The sequence below is a fragment of the Strigops habroptila genome, chromosome Z (genome assembly GCF_004027225.2).
Source record: "Strigops habroptila isolate Jane chromosome Z, bStrHab1.2.pri, whole genome shotgun sequence".
NCBI lineage: Eukaryota > Metazoa > Chordata > Aves > Psittaciformes > Psittacidae > Strigops > Strigops habroptila.
In genome coordinates, this window is record NC_044302.2 from 54,837,460 (window position 1) to 54,862,558 (window position 25,099).

Here is a 25,099-nt window from a genome sequence, read left to right on the forward strand (position 1 = left end):
ACTTCCTTTGTTGGCAGGTCAGATCCTACCTGAGAATGCCGGTGAGTGGGAGCTCTTCCACTGAGTTGAAGAGGAAGTGCACTAGTGTGTGTGCATTTTTGAGTTTTTTAAAAGTAGTAGATATCCACAGTGTAGACAGGAGCTTTTCTGAAATGGAATAACTTAACCCATTATTAAAATTAGGCATCAAATGCTGATACCATAATTCCACATCTACTTCAAACTAGCTGTGCTGCCAGAGGAAACTGACTTTCCTCCCTCCAAGCATCTAAAGAGGCTGACTTTAACTTGGATCAGCTCTTTGTTCTGATTTGCTGTATATATTCCTCAGTCTTGTGTCCATGCAGAGGGTAAATGACACAGGAGCAAAACGGCTTCTGATGACTAAGTTGGCTTATACTTGCTCGAATTGCCTGTGAAACAGGCCATGGACAGCCCATAGACCAAAATGGGCTATGAAGACAGGATTAAATTTCTTTGAAAATAATAATATCTGTTGCAGTTGGTGGACTATAAGTTGTAAGAATGTAGGCTTGAAGTGGGTGTGTATAGATGACACACACCTTCAAGCTCTTCAGGAGACTTCTGCTTCTTACGAAAGCTTTCTGTTTTCACAGATACTTGTGCAACCCATACTGCTTTTGTTCTCAGTATTCAATTATGTGCATGTGTGGAACTGAAGCCACTTATCAATTTAGTGTGCCTTGTTTATTAACAACAGAATAAATCCATTGAAACTCAAGTTAACAGCTACAGGTAGTAATTGCAAGGCAGTAAATTTTCATATAATTTTTGCTGGTTTAGAAATACGTATCAGTTGATCAGCTTTGGGTTTTTTTCTGAGTCTACTAGTAGAGACAAAACTGTTGCATAGTGTCACACTGATTCAAATAGAATTCTGTGTAGACTTGTTTTTCTGCTTTTATTTTCAGGCTCCTGCTTACCATCTCATTTTAGAAGGAATTCTGATTCTATGGATAATCAGACTTCTTTTCTCCAAGACGTACAAGCTTCAAGAGCGCTCTGATTTAACACCTAAGGTATGATGAAAAAAAACTTAGGTAAACATTTTATAGCTACGAATACATTTGCCTGTTGAACCACTGCTGCGTCACAAATTGTGCTGTTTTTTCTTCAGATTTCAAAGGGTTGGACTAAGAAACTACTTATTGCTTAAACACTTCAGTTCATGCTTTTAAAGTAGGACTGTGTTTGAGGGTCTGAGAAAATATAAAAGAGCTGATGTGAACGTAACTGCTAAGCTGTGAAAAACTGACGTTAGTTCTTCTCAATGAATGGCTTTGTTTTAAAAGTGACAGGTATACTAAAAAATCCCCCACCAAATAAAATGAGCTATAAGAGTGTAGAGAGCAGGAAAATGATCAGTCCATACATGTGGTCTCTGTGAGTAATAAAACTGAGAATTTACAGTGTTAAATGGGTTCCAGAAAACTTTTTGATTTATTAACAATTTTCTTCTTTTGCGATGCTTTTGACTGGAATTTCTTCCTGACTTCTGGCTAGAGACTATCAGGAATGAGTAGAGTTTGGCTTGGAGGTCTCCTTGGACTAGTTTGTCTGAGACATTGTCTATAATTGCACATGCTGTATAATGTCAGAGGATGCCATTGGTTCGATTTAAAGAATGCAGTCTCTAAATGTGAAAATAGTGAGGTGAACAGGGACATGCTTATTTTTCTCAGTCAAAGATGAACATGGAAGCAGTCTTTTCCGTAGGAGGAGCTCTATTTGGAAAAGACTGTCTTGTCTACAGATAGTTTATAGAAAGTAACCATAAATACAACAGCAAAGTGAAGGTGTGAATAAGACTTCTACAGTTGGTGGACATAAGCAGACGGACACATCAGAGGTTTGGAGCGATCCCATCTCTTACTCCACGGTGTAGGTGATTGCTGGGAAGGGAGCTTATTTATTTTGTGTAGGGAAATAGCTGTGTGGGGAGAAAAACAAACAAACAAACAACAAAAAAACCCAACAAAAACTAACAACTCACCTTAATCTTTGCTAAAAATCTACAAATATTTGATACTGGTCTGTGTTGTGGGTTAATCCCAAGTAGGCAGCTAAGCGCCATGCAGCTGCTTGCACACTTTCTCTTCCACACTGAGTGGGACAAGGGAAGAGGAAAGGAAGAGTAAAAGCAGACAAAGTTGTGAGTGAAGATAAGATTGTTTAATAGGCAAAGGAGAAATGGAAGAGAGAAATAAGACAAGTGATGCTAAAGCAATTGCTCACCACTTCCCATGGGTGGACCAATACTCAGTCAGTTCCCGAGCAAAAGATGGCTAACTTCCATAAACCGCCTGTTTTCCGTTTTATTGTTGAGTGTGACATTTTATGGTATGGTATATCTATTTGGTTAGTTTGGGTCATCTGCCTGGTTGTGCCCCCTCCCAACCTCTTGTGCACCCCCCAATCTATTCACTATGGAGGCAGAGTGAGACACAGAAGACCTTAACACTGTGCAAACACTGTTCAGCGAGAGCTACAACATTAGCGTGTTATCAGCATTGTTTTGGTCACAGACCTAAAACACAGTGCTATATGAGCTGGTAAGAAAAAAAAAATACCACCATCCCAGCCAGACCCAGTACAGTCTGTTTCATACAGTATGGATCCCACACAGCCAGGCTTCTGCGTGTGTGTTGAGCTGCATGTAGTAACATGCCAGCTGTTCAGCGAGGAGGCTGCTGATTTGCCTTCTGGTTGGTTCTAGTTTTATTCATGCTGTGGTGTTCATTCCTCACCACGACAGAAAGGAATACTAGGTTGCTCTGGAACAGGCTCTGGAGATAGGCCAGCTCAGGAGGTGGAGCTCAGGTGATCTTTATGTTAGCCACTTGTGTAATGATACTTAGATATCAGCATAATAAATACTGCAGAATACCACTGTTGCACAGCCATTTTAATGTGATATATCATGACTAGCCTGTCCCAGGGAAGCAGAGGTAGATGATACATTGTGCAACCTAATGCACTTAGGAGTCATACTTCTAAAACAGTGAAGACATCTGCCTCAAAGGTGGCTTCTGGGTTTAGTCAAACATGTAGCAAGAGAACTATAAAATCTAGTGCAGGAATCAGCTTTTAACTGACTGTGTCATCCCTTAATAAGAGTGTTTGTAGGTATTCCTATTGGTACTATTCCAAAATAATGAAATATGCCAAATCATTAACTAAAAAGTTAACGTGTCTGTAAGTTCCTGACGGTTGGGATTTTGGGAGGTACAGGTAAGTCTGTGGCCGGACAGGGTGCTAGATGTAGAAGTTCTTGTGGGCTTTTTGCCCACAATGAAATCTATAGACAAGTAACAAAGTGCCACTGAGGACTGGAGCAGGCTGTGGGCGATTGCATGGCATCATGTAGCTACAAGCTCACTCTTGAGCCAACAACCATTTGTGTGAAAGGAGAGTGCCCTCCCAATGTATGCACCTTTCACTCTGTGTATATAAATGTTAACTGAGCTTTTCTCTCAAAATAGCTGAAGTCCTACTAGGAGCCATGTCTTAGCATTTGTAGGTGGGAGGAATAGTTGTTTTCTTCGGTTTTAGAATTTTCATTGCAGAGTAGCATGGGAACTGTTTTATTAGAGTGATATTAGACAGGAGGCTGGAAAGTTCCTGTCAGAGACAAACGTTTGATTCGTGGCTGAGATATACTGTAGGCCACAATTGCTCTCTCTTGCAGGAACAGCATTCAGATTGATCCAATGTTGTTCTACAGGGAAGAGCAGATGTAGTCTGTTCTTGCAAAGGTTTTCAGTCGTTTTGAGCAAAGACTCTCTACGTAGGTACAGATTCTCTTAAGTATTAGCATAGTTTGAAAACTCATGGCCACAGTTTGTGCCTATTTATGCCATGCTGATACATGTTTCTCTAAATACCATGAAGTTAAAGACCTGTTATTTGAGGAGCAGCAGATAAAAAAAATGCTAACTTCTGGATCATGAAACAGATGCATGCATGACACAGTTCGAAAACACTTCGTGCTAGCTAAGAACTGTTTTCATGAATATAATTGCTGGTGTTTTAAAAAGTACAAACCACAAAAAATGAAATACAACCACCCAAACCCATTTTATTTAAATATGTGTGTGTGTATTTAGCTAAATACATTTTAAATATTTATATATGTGCACAAATGTATTAAGTGTGTATATTACAATCATAAAATGTACATATAAACATTTTATATCTTTTATTTTCCAGAGTATTGTCTATTAATACAATTTGGTGCCTATTTAGGAGGTAAAAGATAAAAGTGCTGTTATGAATGTGGAGTTACTGTACAAAAGCCTGCTTCTGCTCTGGCCCTTTGGTCAAAGGGAGATGGTCACATTTACCCTGAAAAGTCTGCAGGACAGGCCAGTCTACTGAGATATTTGGTGAATAGAAGGGGTGTGGACTGTCCTATCTGCAGTGTGGATGGCTGTTTTAGGTTGAGGTTGGTACTCATTTTAATCACCAATATCTCCAGTCCCCCACCATAATAAAAGAACTTCTGCCACGGAAGCTCTTGGTAGACTACTGTGCTAAGTACTTGTGGAAACAGCCAAGGCATGAAGATGCAATTGTTTGTTATTTATATTCCTACATGTGTCATAAAGCAGAATGCGAAGTAATGGATGTGGAGAGTGAACATGATCTAGAATTAGTGGTACAGCATTGTTTGAAACACTGATTAGTTCTTCTCCTGTGTGTTTTATTTTGTGTTAAGAAAGAAAAACCAGGATACTGCCACATCTCATCTGTGGTTTGTCACCTATGCAAGTTTGTGTGCTGCAAACATTTCAAAGGGAAAATTGGAAACTTCTTACAACTTAATATGAGTGGGGAAGAGAAGTACTAATTAGGAATTGCTCATTATCTTCATGTTCACAGATTTTGACTGGAATTGTACTATGCTAATTTATTTTAGTTACAGTGTCCTATAAATACTGTTTTTCTTTCTGCTAGATTCCACACAAAACGATTTTAATTGAATTTGTGTATCAGTTCCTAAGCTGCTTAGTGATATTTCTTTTTACCCTTAGTTCAAAAAATTAGACTTAAATGAAAAAGCTAAGTACGTGCTTGCAGAGCTTCAATTCTGCCCTCTTTGAAGAGTAGGTATGGTATGTTACATGCTCTGCCTTTGAACCATGTTGTATAAAATTTGTTCAAATATTCTTTGCCTTGAAGTCTTAAATAGGAGAAACACTATGCTTCCTAAGTCCTTTCCCTTTACGCATTTGATGTCATTTAATGCCTTTCTTATTTGTCTTTCCAGAACTGACAGGCTGCACCACTTCTTACCTGATTTATTCTGCTTCCTTACTACAACCCCAGCAACAACCAACCAACAAAAAAACCTCAATATCCCCCCAAAAAATCCCCAAAACAAACAAAAAACCCCAAGACTCCCCAAACCAACAAAACCCAAACAAAACCCAAGACTCTGTGCTCTAAAATGAACACAAAACTGCTGATGCAAGCTACACCATACATCAGGGCTTTAGGGCCTTTTGACAGCAGCTGTTACAGGAGCAGAGTGAAGGCTGCGTGAGCATACATCCTGCTTTCTGTTTTTTCAGAAGTCTCTTTGAACCCTTGTGAAGAGGTCTAAGCTGCTGCTGAGCAACTGTAACTCAGGATATGGTTTCTTGGTAGCATCTAGGTTGGAACTACTTTGCTGAGGACCTAGTTAAGCTATATATCCAGTCTGCTTTTGCTGAGTTAGTTTTCATCTGGATCATTTTTCTGAACAAGGCTATTGTCTGCTTTTGTAACTACCAATACCTAAAAAAGGAACAGGAGTGTATTTGTGGCTGAGAGCACTATACTGTAGCAGTTGCTGGCTTGCAGTGCTCTGAGGTTAACCTGAACTTGGGTAATGCCTTTGCACCATTTTGGTACTGTGTTTGCATGTTAACCTTTATAGGTCGTGTCATCTGATAGCCTTCTCCCATAGGGTTCTTGAGATATTTGCTGGGTCATGTCAACCACTAGGTCTGAAAATAGAATGCAATAATTAGTAATAGTTGATAGTATTTATACACAGCTTAATTTATTACTGTTTTGTTCTCTGATGCTGAGTTACCGATTTGGATTTTTTTAATTGAAGCATTAAATTCTGCTGCCTGACATGCTTTGAATAGCACTAGTACAGGGTGAATTAATAAAACTCCCTACTTTAATTCTTTCCTTAATTTGTGGTACAGCATTTCAGTGCATATGTAACTGTGTGCAAGGCTCCAGCTGGGGTCTCTCCTATGGTGATTAAAGAAACTAAGTACTTTTTCTAACATAAATGTAGCCACTTCAAAATATTGAGTATATTCAATTCTGTTGCACATATTAATGGCATTTTATTTCCTTTAAAACATATGCCCCATGGGTTAAATTTCAGTAAGAAATCCAACATAGGAAAGTTAAATAAAAAGGTATTTAAAGTACATCTGCAAAGTATTAGAAATGCAAGTGGCTATGCTCACATAAGAAGGATCTTTTCTGAAATAGACAGCTATTGAAATTTCCATTTGTGTTTTGAAACAGACCCTTGTGGAGCTCCTGGGATATTAATTAGTATTCTGGAATTACCTAGGAATGAAGTTATTCATTAGTTTAGTAGAAGGAAACTGATGAAAATGAAGGAGACTGAGTTGTATGTAGTTTCTTTTTGATTTTGTTTGTATCTTAATTTGGTTTTGTTCTTCAGAGGCTTTGAAAAGTGTATTTAAAAAAAAAAGGAAAAAGATACTGCGGTGGTGTTTTCAAAAATTTATTTCAGAATTTATACTTTAGTATTGAAATATGTAGCCGTAAATATTATACTGCTTTTTTAAATAATAGAGAAATATAACCCCATTGTAGTTATGTCATTCAAAGTTAGTGTGTCTACAAATATGTTACAAGGTGTGTTTTGCTGTGCTAGTAAATAATGCTTCAGGAAAGTTCTGCTTTCGTGGTATGAAGGATGATTTTGGTGATTTGCCTGAGTCGTTGCTAATTTACGTGGAACTAATCTAACACACCTGTTATGCTGGTCCACTGCATGTCCTTTGGAAAATTCATCTAACTGAGGTTTTCTAAATAGTTTAAAGCACTTTGAAAATAAATGTGCATTCAGTATTCCTCCATGGTTAGGAGGGGGACGTGTGGTTTAGAAGCTCTTGTGGCCATTTCTTGAGCATTTGGCAGTTTTTCTGCACTTTGTCTTGCTCATGTATGTGTTAATTTGCGAAGTATTTTAGTGCCACGGTTGCTTAAACAGCACTGTTGAAGGCTTGAGAATGTAAAGTGAAGCCATTTATATTCACTTATTATGTAATTTGTATTCAGTTACATAAACTCTAGAGGAGATTTGTAATAATAGATTGAATGAAACAGTATTGATTAAAATTTGGCAGGGATACCAAGTTAATATTGCTTCTCTTAATTATCATATGATGAGATCTTTAGTGCATAGGCACAGCTGGGCTGTCTTTCTTTGTATCTCCGTCCCAGTAAAGAATTTGGAGCCCCTTAGCTGAACATATTGAGATAGTATTAATTCTAAGTATCTCAGAAAGGTGACACATATTAGGATACATAATTTCTGATACAACTATTACCAACTGTTTATTAGCACATGATGTCTTTTCTAATGGAAATCTTTCTGAGAAGTATTCCTTTTCTCCTGTGCAGGAAAAAGAAGAGTTGATAGAAGAATGGCAGCCAGAGCCTCTTGTACCTCCCGTGCCAAAAGATCACCCAGCTCTCAACTACAACATTGTCTCAGGGTAAATGTAACCAAAATAAATTCTGGTTTTTATTTCAACTTAAATACTTAACCTCCATATATTTAAGTGTATTTCTTACTAAGCATTTCTGTATTTTTAAATCCTTTCATAAATGAGTTGCATTTTTAGATAGCAGAACCGAATTTGCCACTGAAGAGATGCTTGATTTTGCAACATTGTCAAGACTATCTCATTAAGAAAATATTTCTTACTTTAAATGTTAGGGTTTGTGTTTGGTTTGGTTTTTTTGTTTGTTTGTTTGGTTGGTTTTTTTTTTTTTTGTATTGAGGGTGGGTAGAGGAACACTTTATCTTTGTCTTCATTGTGGGTCTGTATTGCTTGTTAGTGATTTATTTCATTTTTTCTGACTGTGTAGACTTAGACATCCAAAAGTGGTTGCCACCTTCTGTGTAGGGGTTGGGGAGGAAAAACGCTCATCACAAATTGCTTCAGAAGAAACTGATTTTGCAGCTAGCCACTTCACAGTTCATGAAAAGTTGTTCATCTTTGGACTATCAGAAGTGGAGATGATGAAGTTGCTTTGTGAGGAAATTATGGCTCAGCATTCCTTGTGTGTTACAAGGCTTTTAAAATGTGTAATGACTTAGGCAAGAGTCACCACATTTCAGAGTTGCTTTAAAATTTCTTTCACAAGCTTCAGATTTTTGTCAGTAATTTTTACGATATAAGCATTCTTAATATCCTTCTAGTGACACTAATAATTTAAAATAATTCAATGACAGAGCACAATTATTTGCTGTCATGGGGAGCTCCATTTTGATGGTTCTGTCACCATGGAAAAGTCTGCCTCTGAAAAGAGATGCCTATTTTAATCAACTGTGATGTGAACAATCCTTTAGTGTTCAGAATTTTGAAACAAGCGCTACTGTGGACTTAAAGAAAGTGTTGGGTGTTTAAAAAAGCCCTGAACAAATTACAGTCATAGAGTCATAGCATGGTTTGGCTTGGAAGGGACATTAAAGATGATCTAGTTCCAACCCTCCTGTCATGGGCAGGGGCACCTTCCACCTCTTGGGGTTTTTTTTGCAAGGTGCTCACCAGCAGCATTTATTTTGTTTTCAGAGAGTCTCAGTGCTTTCCAGAGGGATTTGTTCCGTTTCAGGGTATTCTGTTTCTTGTGAGGAGGGCTGATGCTGTTTTGGGGTACCTGCGACTTGAGAGCAGGTTTGTCTTGTTTTGGGCAGTGTCTTCCACTTAAGGAGGTCTTACTCCATTTTTGGGGTATGCCACTGCTCATAAGTAGTAACTACCTTACATCATCCCTTACAGGTGTACGTACAGCTAGCATCCAACTTAGTGACTGTGTGACCACCCAAAGATGGAGATTCAGCCCTGGAAGCATAAACCTAGATGTTGCCTTGAAAACAAAGCCATAATTTCTCCCCTTCTTAAGGGAGATGTGAGCTTCCCTACGACTGACAGCACTATTGTGAGAGGGCACCTTCCTCTCGTTTTTAGGGATAAGAGACTCAGCTCTGTCCCATTGCCTCAGAAAGTGCAAGGTCCTACACCTTGATGAGGCGATCCCTGGCACAGCTACAGGTTGGGTGGAGAAGGGATTCAGAGCAGCCTGAGGAGAAGGGCTTGGGGGTGTTGATCAATGAGAAACTAAACATGAGCTGGCTTCAGTGTGCGCTCACAGGCCAGAAAGCCAACCATGTCCTGGGCTGCATCAAAAGGAGTGTGACCAGCAAGTTGAAGGAGGTGATCCTGCCTCTCTGCTCTGCTCTGCTGAGACCCCACTTGGAGCACTGCTTGCAGTTCTGGTGTCCTCAACATAAGAAGGACATGGAGCTGCTGGGGCAAGTCCAGAGGAGCGCCACGTGGATGATGAGTGGGCTGGAGCACCTCCTGTATGAAGACAGGCTGAGAAAGTTGGGGGTGTTCAGCCTAGAGAAGAGAAGGCTGCGTGGAAACCTCAGAGCAGCCTTCCAGTATCTGAAGGGGACCTACAGGGGTGCTGGAGAGGGACTCTTCATCAGGGACTGGAGTGATAGGACAAGGCATAATGGCTTCAAACATAAACAGGGGAAGTTTAGGTTATATATAAGGAAGAAGTTCTTTACTGTGAGGGTGGTGAGGCACTGGAATGGGTTGCTCAAGGAAGTTGTGAATGCTCCATCTCTGGCAATGTTCAAGGCCGGGTTGGACAGAGTCTTGGGTGATATGGTTTAGTGTGAGGCATCCCTGCCCATGTCAGGGGGGTTGGAACTAGATCATCTTAAGGTCCCTTGTAGCCCTAAGCATTCTATGATTTTATGATTTGTGCCAAAATCCATAGTTATAGGTCTGCTGTTGTGAATATCTGCAAGCCTAAGTAGTTGTTTCACTTAACAGGACTTCCAAGATTTGGTACAGCTTGTTGATGAGCAAGGCAGAGGAACAGATCCAGGTGTATTTTTAATGGCAGTCAATTTCCCAAGACAGTAGCATATGTATAATGCTATTACTGTGCAGGAGATGCACTACAGTAATGCAGGATTGCTGCTTTGTGGAGTCAGGTTCAACTTGTGTCAGTTTAATGTCGTGGAATGGCAGTGTTGAACATGCACAGCACACGCGCTCCTTTAGTAGAAGGCTTTCCAAAGCTGTTCTGTAGGCTTTGCTATTGATTGGATAAAGTAGTTGTGCTTTATTTTTGAAGTGAACAGATCTAAAACCATTGAGGGTTTTTTAGGTGAAGTTCAGGCAGTTCAGTGTTTTTGTTAATTTGTAGTGTATAGCTTGGACTTTATTTGCTTTGCACACCAAATGTACCTGTTGAAATACTGACAGCAGCTAGGTTTGGAGCAGCTGTGCACAGATTTGACATTTGAGCAGCCCTGCTTAATTTTGATTGTGAAGATTGCTCAGTGCTAGTTTCCACATGGGAAAAGCTTGTTGAACTTTTTATATTTGGGGAATAATATAGGACTTCAACTATAATACTTGACAACACATGCAGAAATGGGCAGACGTAAAGTTTTAGATTTGGCTTAGCTTTGAGACTTCTTGACATTGAGTAATTATTAAAACTTTTGATTTGGTAGTATTGAAGTGTATAACTGGCAAAACCAGGATTGCTTTTAAGATAGATGTGATGCTTGCCATAATAGCTGTTTTTATCTTAAATTTTTCAATAACTGCTTATCTAAATCATAATCTTGTGGGGTAGAAAATTTCTCTGCCCTTTGCTTCATATATGTCATGCACTTGTTCATTTGTTAATATTGTGTGTTTTCACACTTTCTGTGTTTCCTGATTACTTGAGTTACTCAAACTGTTATGGATTAAACAGAATTGGAAACTTGAGATGACAGTATGAAACTTGATGATACTTGTGTCTGCTAACAGCTAGTATCTATATTTCAGGAGCCTGTTCAGTATAAAATTGGTATTGTGGGTTTCATTTATGACAAAAACATTGGTTTTAAATTAATTTTTATCATGGAATTAAGTAGGAACTAGATTTCCTTTTTTATTTGTAGTTTTCCTTTTTTCATAGATACCACTTTGCTTCGAAAGGAGAAGCCTATATATCTCTTAATATCTCTTTATATATCTCTCTATATCTCTTCAGTAATCATCCTTTCAACAAAGAATAGCAAAACTAAGCATCTCAGGAAGGTATTTACGGTTTATTTAAATACAGGAATAAATTTTTTGCTGAGTATAATAGTATATTTGTGACTTGACACTGAACTTAGATACTGATTGGCAGCTGCAAAGGAGGAAGTGGGAAGAGGGAATCTTGACAAAGCTGTGTCCTGTTTACTGTTGAAAAATGAAACTAGTGTACTGTTTGACTGTTTATGAAAATGGCAGCTGTTCATAACAAAAGGTCTGTAATTTTTTTTCAGTCCGCCTACCCATATAATCACTGTTAATGGCAAGGAATGTATAAACTTTGCATCATTTAACTTTCTTGGACTTTTGGATAATGAAAAGGTTAAGGTGAGTTCTTCCAGTTATTGTATTTGTACGATTATTCCTTTTACACTTTGTATGTTATCTTGAAATTAAGAATGGCTTCAGAAAGCACCAACTTTGTTGAGGAAGTATTCTTGTAAAGCAGCAGGGAGGATCGTAAACCTTGTAATTTTGTGCTCATCAAGTTTGTCTTTTTATTAAAATTTAATCCATACTTTCTTCACACTAGCCAATTATCAAGTAAGATTAGCATCTGATGTCCTTAATCATTCGAATGCAATGGATCATGCTTAAACACTTGTCTAAAGTAGTTTTGATGTGAAATTAATTCATAGAATTCAGTTAATTGTTATTCTTTATGTAAAGCAGGTCATATTACATGATGGAAGAACTGGCCAATATACATTGGTATAAAATTGTCAATGTGAAGTGTACAGAAGAGTTGGAGATTTAGTGTAGGAATAAATATTTCATGTAATTTTTTTCTGGAAAGACTGCAGCCCAGGCATCTCTGAAGAAATACGGTGTTGGCACTTGTGGACCTAGAGGATTCTATGGTACTTTTGGTGAGTAACTGTCTCTAATCTGACAGTGTTCAAACTAGTTTGGTAAGTCAGCCAAAATAGTCCTGTATATAAGCAGCAAATAATTTCTATTGCTGTGAAGAACAGTTACCCTCTAGTGCACTTTTTACTGTAATTGTTAAGGAGTGGTAGTGTTTGTTATTAGTAGCTTTGTTTTTTATTCATTTTATGAGTTTTCTTACTCTGTCTAATGCTGGTCTTGGAGGAGAGTTATGAAGTTAAATATTATCTGTTTTAGTTCTGGTCACCAAAGTAGAAAGGGAAAATAAACATGTTAGAATTTAATCATGCATGGTGAATTTAAGTGTAAATTAATAATTTTCTAAGTAGACCACAAGAGGGCAGTCTGATTTCTATGATAAAGATTATTAGTTAAGTTTATCCAGTGCTGTGGTCAGAATGAAGTTTTCCTTTGCTGATAACTTTTTAGTTGTAATTAAGAGATTTTATGACACAAGCAAGTGTTTCTAAGGGTTTTTTCATTCTTTTAAGAAATTTGCACATTTTATTAAATATCAGATTCTAGAATATTTGTTAAATATCAGATTCTAGAAATAGTTCTTTACAGGCATTTGGTATTTTGAAATCCTGTATGGAAACCAAAGAATAGTACATGAATAGCTGCACAGTTGTAGGCTAAAACCATCAACTCATCATCTTGTGAACTTTCTGTGCTTCCCTGAGGTGGTGGAATTCACAACATGTTTGTGCTTAAATGATTTCACAGACGTAGCTTCCTTTAGCCTTGACTTGAAATCAAGACTAACTTGAACTTTTCTCAGTTAGTCAAGCTAGTCTTTTAAGTGATCAACCAGGAATTCTACCTGTTTTGATTTGTTAGAAGTTTATATATCAGAGCAAAGTTGAATCTTTGATACCAATCTTGTAAATTGTTCATTAGCATAAAACTGTAACTCATTTCTAAAGTAGGTGCTGGTTGTCCTTTATTACTAGGCAACTTTTAGGAACTAATCAGTTTCACACTGAAAAGCTCAAAGAAACCTGTGGACTAATGCCTCCTGTGTTTTGAGTCCAGGCTGATTTTAAGTTTTGTGAAACTTTGCTTCTTTCTAATAATTACTCAAAACAGACTGGTTGAATTTTCTTCTGTTAAGTGAGAGATTCTTTGTGTTGTTTTCTGCCGCCTTTGGAGGTCTAATCCTAAGATCCAAACTGTATAGCTTTTGCATTGCATTCATTGGCTTCTGAATTTTTGGGGTAAAAGCTCCATTTCACAAAGCAGGTCGTATAATAAGGTATTGCTGCATGACATCACTAGTGAAGAAAGCAATTCTCCCAGAGGAGAACTGGTTTAAAATTGACAAGCTCCTGCTGTTCTTCTTGATTCCCAAACTGTCCTCCTGTTCTCCCTTGACTTTAAACATTTGAGTATTGCAGCATTATGAATCTCTGATGATAAACACTTCTTACCTCAGTAATGTTGTATGCCTCAGACTTTTCACACAATTTTTCACGTGCTGTGACTTTAGTAAATGAGTTATGTTGTGTCCAGAGCTATGTAGTTTCCTCTTACTTAACTATAGAGGATTTAATTGAGGATTGTCAATTGTTGTCACTCAGTTATCCCCTTTTAGGGGCTGATATATTAACATTAGAGATGTCTTTCTTTGGAAACATAGATACCATGTTATAATTTATTTTGTATGGAGACTTGATTCTTCATATCTCTGCCTGTTTGAAGAGATTTTGTAGCTTTAGTAAGTCCTTACCAAGACATTTTTGCTTTGTGCTGTATCCCTGAAAACTGCGTGCTTTTGTCATATGATAAGCCTGAAATACTAGTATAGTCATGCATAACTGAATCTTTAAGGTTATTTTCTCCATGATGACAGCTGAGACATCGTTGTTTTGGTAGTGGGTTTTTTTTAAGGGTATTGTTGATTGCCTAGCAGCCACAATTTCAGTACTACTGTGAAGATTGGGACTGGCTACCTGATAAAATGTATAAGGGATGATGTGGGATTTGGTCTTGGTTCTTGTGCGTTGGATTTGCATGTGAGCACATGTTGGGCACTGAACTGGCATTCATAAAGTTGTTGATAATAATAGCTTTATTAAGGTTTCATAAGTCTGTAGAAAGCTGTTCCAATCATATTTTCCTCTGTGCAAATGTACTCTAGGTAGTGTTTGCAGCTTTCACTTAAAGCTAGGCTAACCCAAGTGCTGTAACCAGACTAAAGCAAATCACTGCAATAAAGAGTAGGAGAGCGAGATAGTACTGTGTTTTTATCACAGTGGAACAGTAGTGAAGCCTTAATTCTGTGAAGCTTAATACTGTCTTAAGCTTTTCAACCTCACAATTATATGAAGCATTCATTCCCTTATGTAATGATGTATCAAATTTGTGTATGCTGTATGTCAGTTCTGAATGTAAATATTCTTGCCCTTGGCAAAAATAAGTAGGCTTGCAATTTTTTTTTTTTACATAACACAAATCTGATTATATTTGTTAGGTCATTGTTACTGACAATATCTCTTTTGCCCACTGTGTTTGCTTAGACCTTGCTCATTGTGGTGCTGGTTGCTGCTGAGTAAAGCTGAGTGGGACTCAGGTTTTCATTTTTTAACTGCGGTGGTCTTGTCATCTATTCTATATTTTTTTTTTCTTTTTTTCTTTTTAATTGAAGAATGTACATGGTCTTCTACACTCAAACAAAACATTTTTCCCCATTAGGTATCAGTAGATAGCAAAAGGAAACTTTTCAAATAGTAAGTGGTTAAACTTTTTGTTTCCATTTAAAAGTAGTGGAAAACCAAATAATTTGTTTCCATTCCTTTTTTTGATGCTTGGGTAAGCATTAGGAAAGGATTGTTGAATATTTATAGTTTGCAGTCTCTGGATAAAATTGGTCTTGACTGTGATTGGGAGACTGTAGTTTGAAGACATACCTTTTGGTTTTATTGTATAAATACATGAATTAGGTAGATGTGCTCTTTTGGGAAAGGTTGTGCTAGATATTTGCTGAATATGACAAAGTTAAGATTTTTATAAAGCCCTTTCTTCCTACACCCTTGCTGTTGGTACCTGGCTAGAAATAGCAACATTGGTGTAACTGTGCCTCACAGGCTATTGAAGAATCTGTATTTTTAACCGATGTTGCCTCATCTTATTTTAGTTTCAGTGTACTTTCAATAACTGCAGGAAGGTAATTTGGCCAATGGTGATGTTTCAACATACTAAGGACCTCTATTTGCCTTTTAGTCTTGTTTATTTCCAGCTGATAAAAGGCATAATTCTGACTAATATTTGCTAGCAGAAGCAGGCAGTGGCAAGAGGGCTACACAACTAAATTAACAGTTGATCTGATACAGGATATTTTGCTTAAGCAGAATACTTCATGCTGTGGCCACCTTTCTGCAGGAACAAACTACTCGCTCTGTGGTATTGCCCTTCTTAATCTTTTGATTTAGTGGTGTTTTGTTTCAAACATGGATCACTGACTGACTTGGTTTGGGAAATGCCTGTGTGTGTAATTGTGTCAATTTATCTTAAGGGTGAGTAATCTCTGGCATGCAGATGGTGACCTTTTCAATTGGCCGAAGTGCATTCAGGCGATGGTATGTGATTGCAGCCTAACAAGAGTAGTTTTCTGTTATAATGGTAGCTGTGCTATATGCAGTGGAAATAGCAGCTTGGAAGAACTGACAGTCTGCCAACAGAACCTCATTAATTGCTGTAAATTACGTGGCTATTTGTTGTCTGACTGTAGGAAGTGTGCTCCCTAGTCACAGTCCAGGAACACTGCATCATTTACCTGTGGTCTAATCCTAAATAGATTTTAATTACCATTACATAAGAACAGGAGAACCGTATTACGTAGATATTTTAAAATCTATCAAAGCTTCTGATCAATACCAGATTACTTGTCCGTTTAAGGCTGGATTGGTTGCAGCTGGTTTTGGGGAAGTTACTTGATGTAATACTCTTTCTACAAACAAACATTCTGTTTGCTTCAGTTGGATGATTGCTGAAAGCAATGATAATCTTTCTGATATGAAAGCAAGTAAACTGTCTCAGATATTTTCAATTTTTCACTCAGATGTGCACTTAGAATTAGAAGAACGACTAGCAAAATTCATGAGGACAGAGGAAGCTATTTTATACTCTTATGGATTTGCAACAATTGCCAGTGCTATTCCTGCATATTCAAAAAGAGGGGACATTGTGTTTGTGTAAGTATTATTTTCTACTTGGGAAATTCCAGATTAAGGAGTTTTCCCTTAAATTTTTTTACAAAAGAATAGCCATGCAGCGTCAAACTAAGGAATCAGAAAGCTTGGTACGTGGTCACTGAGACCAACAGTCAGAATTTCTCTAGGGAAGAGTGAAAACCCAAAAGAAACAATGTAACAATATTCGAAATTGTCTGAGCAGAAAGAGGAGGGTTTGGATTCAGTGGTGGTTGGTGGATTTTTTATAAGCCTCTTTATTCTTTCAGTACCTTTGTAAATCTTTAATATTCACAGTGCTTTATGACATGTAACTTCACAGTTTAACTTGAACATTTGATGAAAAAATATATAGAAATACCTGTTTTGAACATAACACCTACTCATTTCAGTTGATCCATTTAATTTTTAGACTGAACTGATGCATCTTCTCCATGGGGGGAGTGAGTGACTATGTGGGGCTTAGCTGCCTGCTGGGGTTAAGCCACAACACACTGATAATTTCGTATTTGTCTGCCAAAATCTTTTTCACTGCTCACTTTTTCTAAGTGTAAGGCTTGCAGCCTATTTGACTTCCTTACAGAAGTTCTTTCATAACTTCTATATCTTTTGGTAATCTTTGGGCATTTTCCACATCAGCTTTATTGAGATGAACGGCCAGCATTTTGTGTGCTATTCAAGGATGCCAGTGTACAATTTCAGCTGTAAAGCTGAAAAAAAAAGTGACAAAAGATCTCTCCATATTTAAAAGCAACTTGGTTGAATACTGCACTTAGCATGTGCAGGAGGTTTGATTTAGTTGCCACTTTTAAAAGATTACTCCAATTTAAGCAGCTGTGAAATTGCACACCCCATCGTTTTCAGAGATTTGCTTTTCCAATACTTAAAAATAGCAGTTCTTTGAACAGTGGGTTAGTAATTCCCAAAGCATATTAAAAAGCAGGTTTTCAGTATGTGGAGGACCATTATACATGTTACAGGCACATCTTTGCACTTTTTTCTAAGACCCAGAGTAAATTGAGTGAGATGTTTCTGGCATGATTACCATGGTATTGTGGCTGATCCATGGAATGCTGTGCTCAGATAAACTGCTGTCACGTACAAACAAAAGAACCAGTGTACACTTAAAAAAACCCCCAAACTGTTGGCTTGCTTTTAGTGGCTGTAGTACATAGGAAAGTTGAGAAGTTTTGAAAATGAGTTTTCAAAATGTAAATAAAATATGACTCTTCAATATGATTCTATGAATAAACCTGGTTTTAACTGCAGCTGAGTACAGCTATCTGCTCAAAAGCAGGACAGTCCTTATAGACAGCTTTCTTTGAATAATTAACCGAGTGCAAACTTAGAAGGGCTTGCTGTATTTACAGAGATGAAGCTGCCTGCTTTGCTATTCAGAAGGGATTACAAGCATCTCGTAGTAACATCAAGTTATTTAAGCATAATGATATGGCTGACCTTGAGCGACTGTTGAAAGAACAAGAGACTGAAGATCAAAAGGTACCATTCTTTGAAGAAATATTTGTACTCTTTTGTACCACCTGCCCCACATTTTTTTACTGAGTTGTGTAGTTCAATGGATGCAACGCTTGAAGGCAATTATTTGGTTTTCATAAATCTCTATTGAGGAGTTAATGTTGCTTATGTAATTAAGATAGATTTTTTTTTTAATTTATTTGTTTGCATTTGTCTGCATATCCGATTGAAGTGAGCAGTTGGGCAATATCTTTATGTGCAGATATACTGTTAAATACTATTATCAGTTCAAATGCCACACTGTAAAATCAACACAAAATTGGCTAATCCTGTTTCATTTATAGAATAAATATGACTCTTTTTTCTGCTTTCCTTTTTCTCTTTCTTCCTTTTTTCTTCTTTTTTTTCCTTTTCCATTCTTTTTTTCTTTTTTTTTTTTTTTCCACTCGCTTAAATTCTTCCCCTATCTTGCACTCAACTCTTAAGATGTTCTGTCTCTTGAAACATTTGGGTCAGTTTGGCTAGCTTCTCATTCTGACAGTAGTACAAAAGGGGATCCAAAAGCAGCTAATGAATTTTAAAAGAATCACCACTATGTGCTTTGTTTGCAGAATGCTGTAAAATTAACAGACAATTGGAAGAAAGCTGATTCTGTGCTAACACGCAAAAAGCTAAAGTAGATAAACTGCATAATTGTAAGCCAATCAGCTTAACATCAGTCTAAATCAGTAATGGATCTGATTAATATTAAATGTATAGACAACATACTTGTTAACATGCCTTCATGGAAAATATATATTGTCAGACACTCTTTACATGAGTTTTTAGATGCGGCTGACAGACTAGTGATGCAATTTGCGTAACATGTTTGATTTGTTAGAGCAGAGTGCTTTGATTTAGCTACATGGTTAAAGTTTCTTAATGTAATTAGCTGAATGTGAATATAAAGCTGGTGGCCAAGAGCTTAATATAGACCATGTGTGTTTGACTAAGGCTAGGAGGAGTAGATGTTACCACCACAGGTTCATCCAACTTGTGGAATGGACTGTGCCTAGCTTTTTTGCCTGCCACTCAGAAATGTCAAATAGATGTTCTCTGAATCTTTTTACAAGAACTAAAAAAGGTAAGAAACATAAAAGTATCCTTGATCAGAAGATATCGGTAAGTTTAAAGTAAATGCCAGGGGAATAGCATTATAAAACAACAAAACTCACGTCATACCACTGAAGTTTAGACAGAAACCAGTGCAGGATATTCTTATGGCCTACATTGGCTAGAGATCAGACAAGGAGATTGTAACTTGAATGTTATGAATATTTTTGGATAGTGTTTTCTGAAGGCACTGCTTGTGAGAGCTTTGTGCTGCATTGAGGATCCTGGTGCACTTGTTGAAAAGCCTTATAAATGCTCAGACTAATGATGAATATAATAGAAACCAAGATTTTTTTAGTAGCTGTTGTGTAGTTGTTTGTATTTTATTCATAAAGTTCAAATGAATTGGTTCTGATCTGTTGCAAAACAAAACATCTTAAATCCTTTGCAAGAGTCAAAAGCTCTATTACAAAATAAAGAAAAACTAGACAAATGAGGCATTTCAACTTTTGTTACAAGTGATAAATGCTAAGTTTAAACTAAAGTAAAAGCTTACTTGAAAAAGAGACATTATCTTCGTTCCCTTGTCATTACTGTCCTTCCCTATCAAAAAATCTTCAATGCTTGTCATGTTAGTAACAGTTGATATGAACTGAAACCATATCTTTTTCTGAAGAATCCTCGCAAGGCCCGTGTAACTCGAAGGTTTATTGTAGTGGAAGGATTGTATATGAACACAGGAGACATTTGTCCTCTTCCAGAGTTGGTAAGTGGTTTCGGTTTGCCTTTTAAACTCTGTATTTGAAAACATGAGGCTAATAGAATAGTATTTTCATGTAGTTAAGCCTACTATGAAAAGCTCTGCATGCAGGTTTTTTTTGTTTACCTTTTTGCTTTCTCAAACATCCATGAATGAAATGATGATCCCAAATCTTATATTATTTTGAAACTTCTGACCAGGATTGGGATTCTGATGGGATACCCAATGGGATATCTAGTGAGACTTGCAAATGAATTGGCATTTTGTGCAGGCTGTATTCTAGTAGATAGTGGAAAAAATGCTATGGAGCTGTTGGAGCAAGTCCAGAGGAGGGCCACGAGGGTGATGAGGGAGCTGAAGCACCTCCTGCCTGAAAGCAGGCTGAGAAAGTTGGGGCTGTTCAGCCTGGAAGCTGCATGGAGACCTCATAGCAGCCTTCCAGTATCTGAAGGGGACCTACAGGGGTGCTGGAGAGGGACTCTTCATCAGGGACTGGAGTGATAGGACAAGGGGTAATGGCTTCAAACTTAAACAGGGGAAGTTTAGGTTATATATGAGGAAGAAGTTCTTTACTGTGAGGGTGGTGAGGCACTGGAATGGGTTGCCCAAAGAAGTGGTGAATGCTCCACCCCGGCAGTGTTCAAGGCCAGGTTGGACAGAGTCTTGGGTGACATGGTTTAGTGTGAGGCATCCCTGCCCATGGCAGGGGGGTTGGAATTAGATGATCTTAAGGTCCTTTCCAATCCTAACTATTCTATAATTCTATGATCATCTTGAAAGTACTCGATAGCCTATTTAAAAAAAAAAAAAAAAAAAAAAAATAAGAAGTATATGAACATTTATGAAGTTTACTCCAGTCTTACATGTTGGGAGAATTTTAAAGGCTTTTAAAGTGTCTTCATGACAGAACACAACTCTAGAGCTAACATTTTTGCAGTATGCAGGATACTGTGCTTGTCTGTCTTTATCTTATCTCCCCCACCCATTTTGTTACCAAATTCTGATTGGCTTGACTTATATTTTATATCATTTGCTCTGTTTTAGATAAAATTGAAGTATAAATACAAAGTTAGAATATTTTTGGAGGAAAGCCTTTCCTTTGGAGTCCTTGGAGAACATGGTAGAGGAATTACTGAACACTTTGGAATAAATGTAAGTGCCTTTTTTGTGAGTTTTATTGTGAACAAGACACTTGTACAGAAACAAATTACACAATTGATTTCTTATGCCTGTGCATTAACAGTGTTTAGTAGTGTATGACAGACATTTAAACATACTTTTCTTTATCAGTCTTAATGCATTCAGGTCTTGGCACTTTTCTTTCACTTGCTTACATGGAATAATTTTATTTATCTTTAGTGAGGAAGATAACTAAAGGATTTTTACAATGTGTAATTTTATCTCTTTTTTGGACACTCTGAGATGATGATTGTAGTATTATCCAGCCACATACACTTAAAAGTGTCATGCTTACACAGAAATATTTGGGGACTAGGGGTAAGTCAGAAAAATCTGTGTATAGCCAGCCTACTTTGCTCTATTGCTCTTTACTCCAGTGTGGAAAAAAATGGGATAAAGCTTTTGGTGTTCTTTTCAAAGGCATTGCTTTATTACTTTACCTGCAGATTAAGCCAGACTATTTTTCCAAGAGCCTACCATTTATGGTGTTGATTCAACTGAGGAGTACTTTGGAAATCCAAAACAGTAGCCTTGTGGTTATTGGTTACCACAGCCACCTGAGCTGTGGAAGGATGAAGTGTTCTTCTGGTTGCCAGGGTCTTAGGCTGGAGCATCTCTCCCTACATTCTAACAGTGTCTTGAGTTCAGCTTGGAAGTGAAATACCAAATTCTGAGAATTAATTCTGTCTTTCCCTATCTCCAATTGTTTTCACTTTAAGTATCTTAATACCAAATGTGTAAAAGAGAGAGAGCTTTAGAAAAGGAAACAAACAATATTGCTGTTATGCTTACCAAGTACTATCTATCTGATTAATTGGCTTCTGTGTTAAATTAATTTACAAGCATAATCTTTCAGTTTTGTCTGCTCAAAAAGGGAATTTGTAGCAGTGGTCATCAGTGTGCATTACAGAGCCTGGCAAAAGACGTTTGCAACTAACAAGTGAAATAAGACAATTGTGTCTCTAAGGCTCAAACTCTGATTTAAGTAGGCTTATGCTCAATCTTAATCACATTCTGACTCCTACTGACTGCAGTGAGACTGCTTACATGCTTAAAGGGCACTATCACACTGAGCGCTTTGAGGAATTGTCAGCAGTATCTATATAATTTGTTTTTTCTGTTTGTGTACTTCACATTGAAATGCCTGGAAAAGAGTGATCCTATTAAAATTATCTACAGATTCATACATTTCAATTTCTAAAGTCCTTTTGTTTTGCTGAGAATTATTTCAATTGTAGCTTCATTTTAATATGTGATATTAAAATTATCTTCTCTAATATTCATGCTAATATGAAACAAGATACACCTTTAATAGATTTGTCTTATAGCCCTGATGTAATCATTAATAACTTGTTGATTTAACTGGCAGATTGATGATATAGATCTTATTAGTGCAAACATGGAAAATTCACTGGCTTCTATTGGAGGATTTTGCTGTGGAAGATCTTTTATTATTGACCATCAGGTAAGCCAGGCCTTAATTTTTACATGGTGTGACAGGATTAGTTACTTTGATATTAGTAAATAAATCTAATCTCTATTAACAAGGAGTGTTATGATATAAATTATTATGCAACATTTTTTTCTGTAAGAAACTGTCTAATTCTGTGAAATACTGTAGGTGAATTGGAGAGCTACTTTTAAATCCTTCAGTGAACCTGTAGGTGTGGAATAGAGGTTGTTTATATGGATGTGAATTAACTTTTAAAACATTGTCTATACTGCTATAAATAAAAAAAGTGAATTCTTTTTTTCTCTTCCTCTCTCCCCTCCCCCTCCCTCAGCGATTGTCTGGTCAAGGCTACTGCTTCTCTGCATCCCTACCTCCTTTGTTAGCTGCAGCTGCTATTGAGGCTCTGAATATTATGGAAGATAATCCAGGTACTTAATTCAGGAAAAATCTTATTCTTCAGTCTTCTTTCAGTCTGAATTAATAACTCACATTTTTCCCTACTTTGATTCCTTACCCTCTTAATCTTTTAAGTTCTCTCTCTTTTTCAGCTAATTAATTTTACTTGCATGGGGTTTTTTTTCTACATACAATTTCCCATCCTACTCTTCTTCAGTGTTTCCTGCCCTTACCTTCTTTCAGCTGAAAATGAGCAGGTTATTTGGGGCTAGGGGGAACAGAGATGGGTTTCACTAAGCAAATAGGAAATTATTCTTCTGCTTTATAGACTAGTGATATGCTTCTTCCTTGAAAGCAAATTCCTTCAAGACAAAGGGAGGTAGGGAAGGTTAAAGAGAAACAAATGGCAATATATTTCCACATATTTCATCTTCATTAGCATCAACAGGTTTTAGCATATCTGCAGAGAGATGGCAGTACTTAATTTGTCACAAATAAAATCTACTGGGTAGCCCATGCCTAATCCTCTGAATTAAACAAAAGCAAGAAAAAATTAAGAGTAAGTTAGAGGACTGTTAGCTGTAGTGCCCGGTCAACCTTTACTAAGGAACAGAACCAAGGTTTGCAGATCCAGGAGTCAAAGTTTCCTGTTTATAAATCTGCACTAACTTGGTGAAAGGATCAAGGACCAGAGACTGCATGGCTGTAGATATTTTATAGATATAAGTAAATTGGACCTGGCATTTCAATCCCATTACCAAGTGTTTGTGTCATCCTTTCCATATGATCATGAACCAGTGCAGCTGGAGTAATGAGATCAAGGGAAGTATGCATTTGTCACATCTTAAAAGCCTGTCATTTCCTGGCAGAAATGGGAATTGGGAACATTGTGAAGAGTAGTGAAGAGACTTAGTACTTCAATAGATATGTGTCTCTTAGTTTTCCTCCCAAATGCTTTTTTTTAAATCTTAGACTTACAGAAATGTAAAGTAGAAATGAGATCTCTAAGCCTTTTCTTTTTTTCTCTTTGTGGTGTGTTTTTTTGTTGTGTGGTTTTTGTTTGTTTGTTTGTTTGTTTTTTGGTGTGTGTAGACATTTTTCAGACTCTCCGGGCTAAATGTGAACGAATTCACAAAGCTTTACAGGGGTAAGTGTGTTATTTTGGGTTGGGTTTTTTGTTGGGGTTTTGGTTGGGTTTTTTTTTTAGGTGTTGTTGATTTTGACCAGGCCTTTATAATGCCAACTTTTTAAAGAACTCTCCTTGACCGAAGCTATTTCTGGTTTTACAGATACTTGGACTGGGATATGTACACTAAATTATATATGTATTGAAGGAAGAAAATAATCCTTTTCCAGTTGTCTCTGTTATGCTGCTAACAAGTGTCCAAGTTTTAAAAATCTCTTTACAGATACTGAAATCAGATTACACCTTCATGCTAGTGAGGATGATTGCAAGCCATTACATGTTTAAGTCTTTAGAAGAGTGTGGTAGCTTTCAATGGTATGAAGTGTTGATAAGCATTTTGAAAAAAAAATGTCCAAGTAAAAGCACTTGGGTTGCAGCTTAGCAGATAGTCTTTCAGACAACTGAATGTACCTTGCAGTCACCTTTTAACACAATTTTGTTCTTACATATAAAACTTGAATGTTAAATAGTAATAGAAATCTACGTGCCTCCAGAACTATGGATAAGATTGCAAGAATTTATCTGAAAAATGAGGATTCTGTTTAAAATTTCCTAACACTATTCTCTCTTAAAATATATTTATATTGAGTAATTGCTTTTTTCTGTCAGGTTTTGATACTAAAAAAATATAGAAATTACTGTGAATTTTCAACAACCATGTAATAGGTATGTTAGCTGGTATTTCACAATTTTCTTCAACAGTTTTCTGTTACATATTACGGAAATGAATGACATCTAAACACACACAAAATCTGTAATGCATGATTGATTATACTAGCTGATTTTTTGTGGTATTAGTAACTTAGTTACTCAGTGTGAGTTCCTTATTAGTTCAAATAAGCGATTTCCTGCTTAGCTGATGTTTTATGTTAGGACTTTAGCTATATTCAACTTCTTTGGAATAATTCTACCATGAACTAATCCTCGTTTCCTTTGGCTGTGTTGTGTTTCAACATGGCTTTAAAATGCACGGGCTTTCGGGTCAAAAATGCCCAGATGCTTCTATGCTTGAAATTTAAAATTTTGGAGCAACTTGAAAACTGTTAGTGTCTTTTCTTCCTAGTAATAGAG

At 37.1% G+C, this 25,099-nt stretch overlaps 1 protein-coding gene across 2 annotated transcripts in view; it reads left to right on the top strand.

Annotated features, from left to right (window-relative positions):
* The window catches only part of SPTLC1 (serine palmitoyltransferase long chain base subunit 1), a 34,829-nt gene that overhangs the window by 1,664 nt on the left and 8,066 nt on the right, over positions 1–25,099 (top strand). For both annotated transcript variants that reach the window (XR_003989120.1, XM_030470014.1), the window contains exons 2-12: positions 933–1,040; positions 7,687–7,781; positions 11,642–11,735; positions 12,205–12,277; positions 16,357–16,489; positions 17,857–17,986; positions 19,731–19,820; positions 20,859–20,966; positions 22,363–22,458; positions 22,778–22,874; positions 23,935–23,989. Coding sequence is in view for 1 of the 2 variants with exons in the window: in XM_030470014.1 (XP_030325874.1) it covers positions 933–1,040; positions 7,687–7,781; positions 11,642–11,735; positions 12,205–12,277; positions 16,357–16,489; positions 17,857–17,986; positions 19,731–19,820; positions 20,859–20,966; positions 22,363–22,458; positions 22,778–22,874; positions 23,935–23,989 (1,079 nt within the window). In the remaining variant the exon portion in view is untranslated. The remainder of the gene's footprint in view (positions 1–932; positions 1,041–7,686; positions 7,782–11,641; positions 11,736–12,204; positions 12,278–16,356; positions 16,490–17,856; positions 17,987–19,730; positions 19,821–20,858; positions 20,967–22,362; positions 22,459–22,777; positions 22,875–23,934; positions 23,990–25,099) is intronic.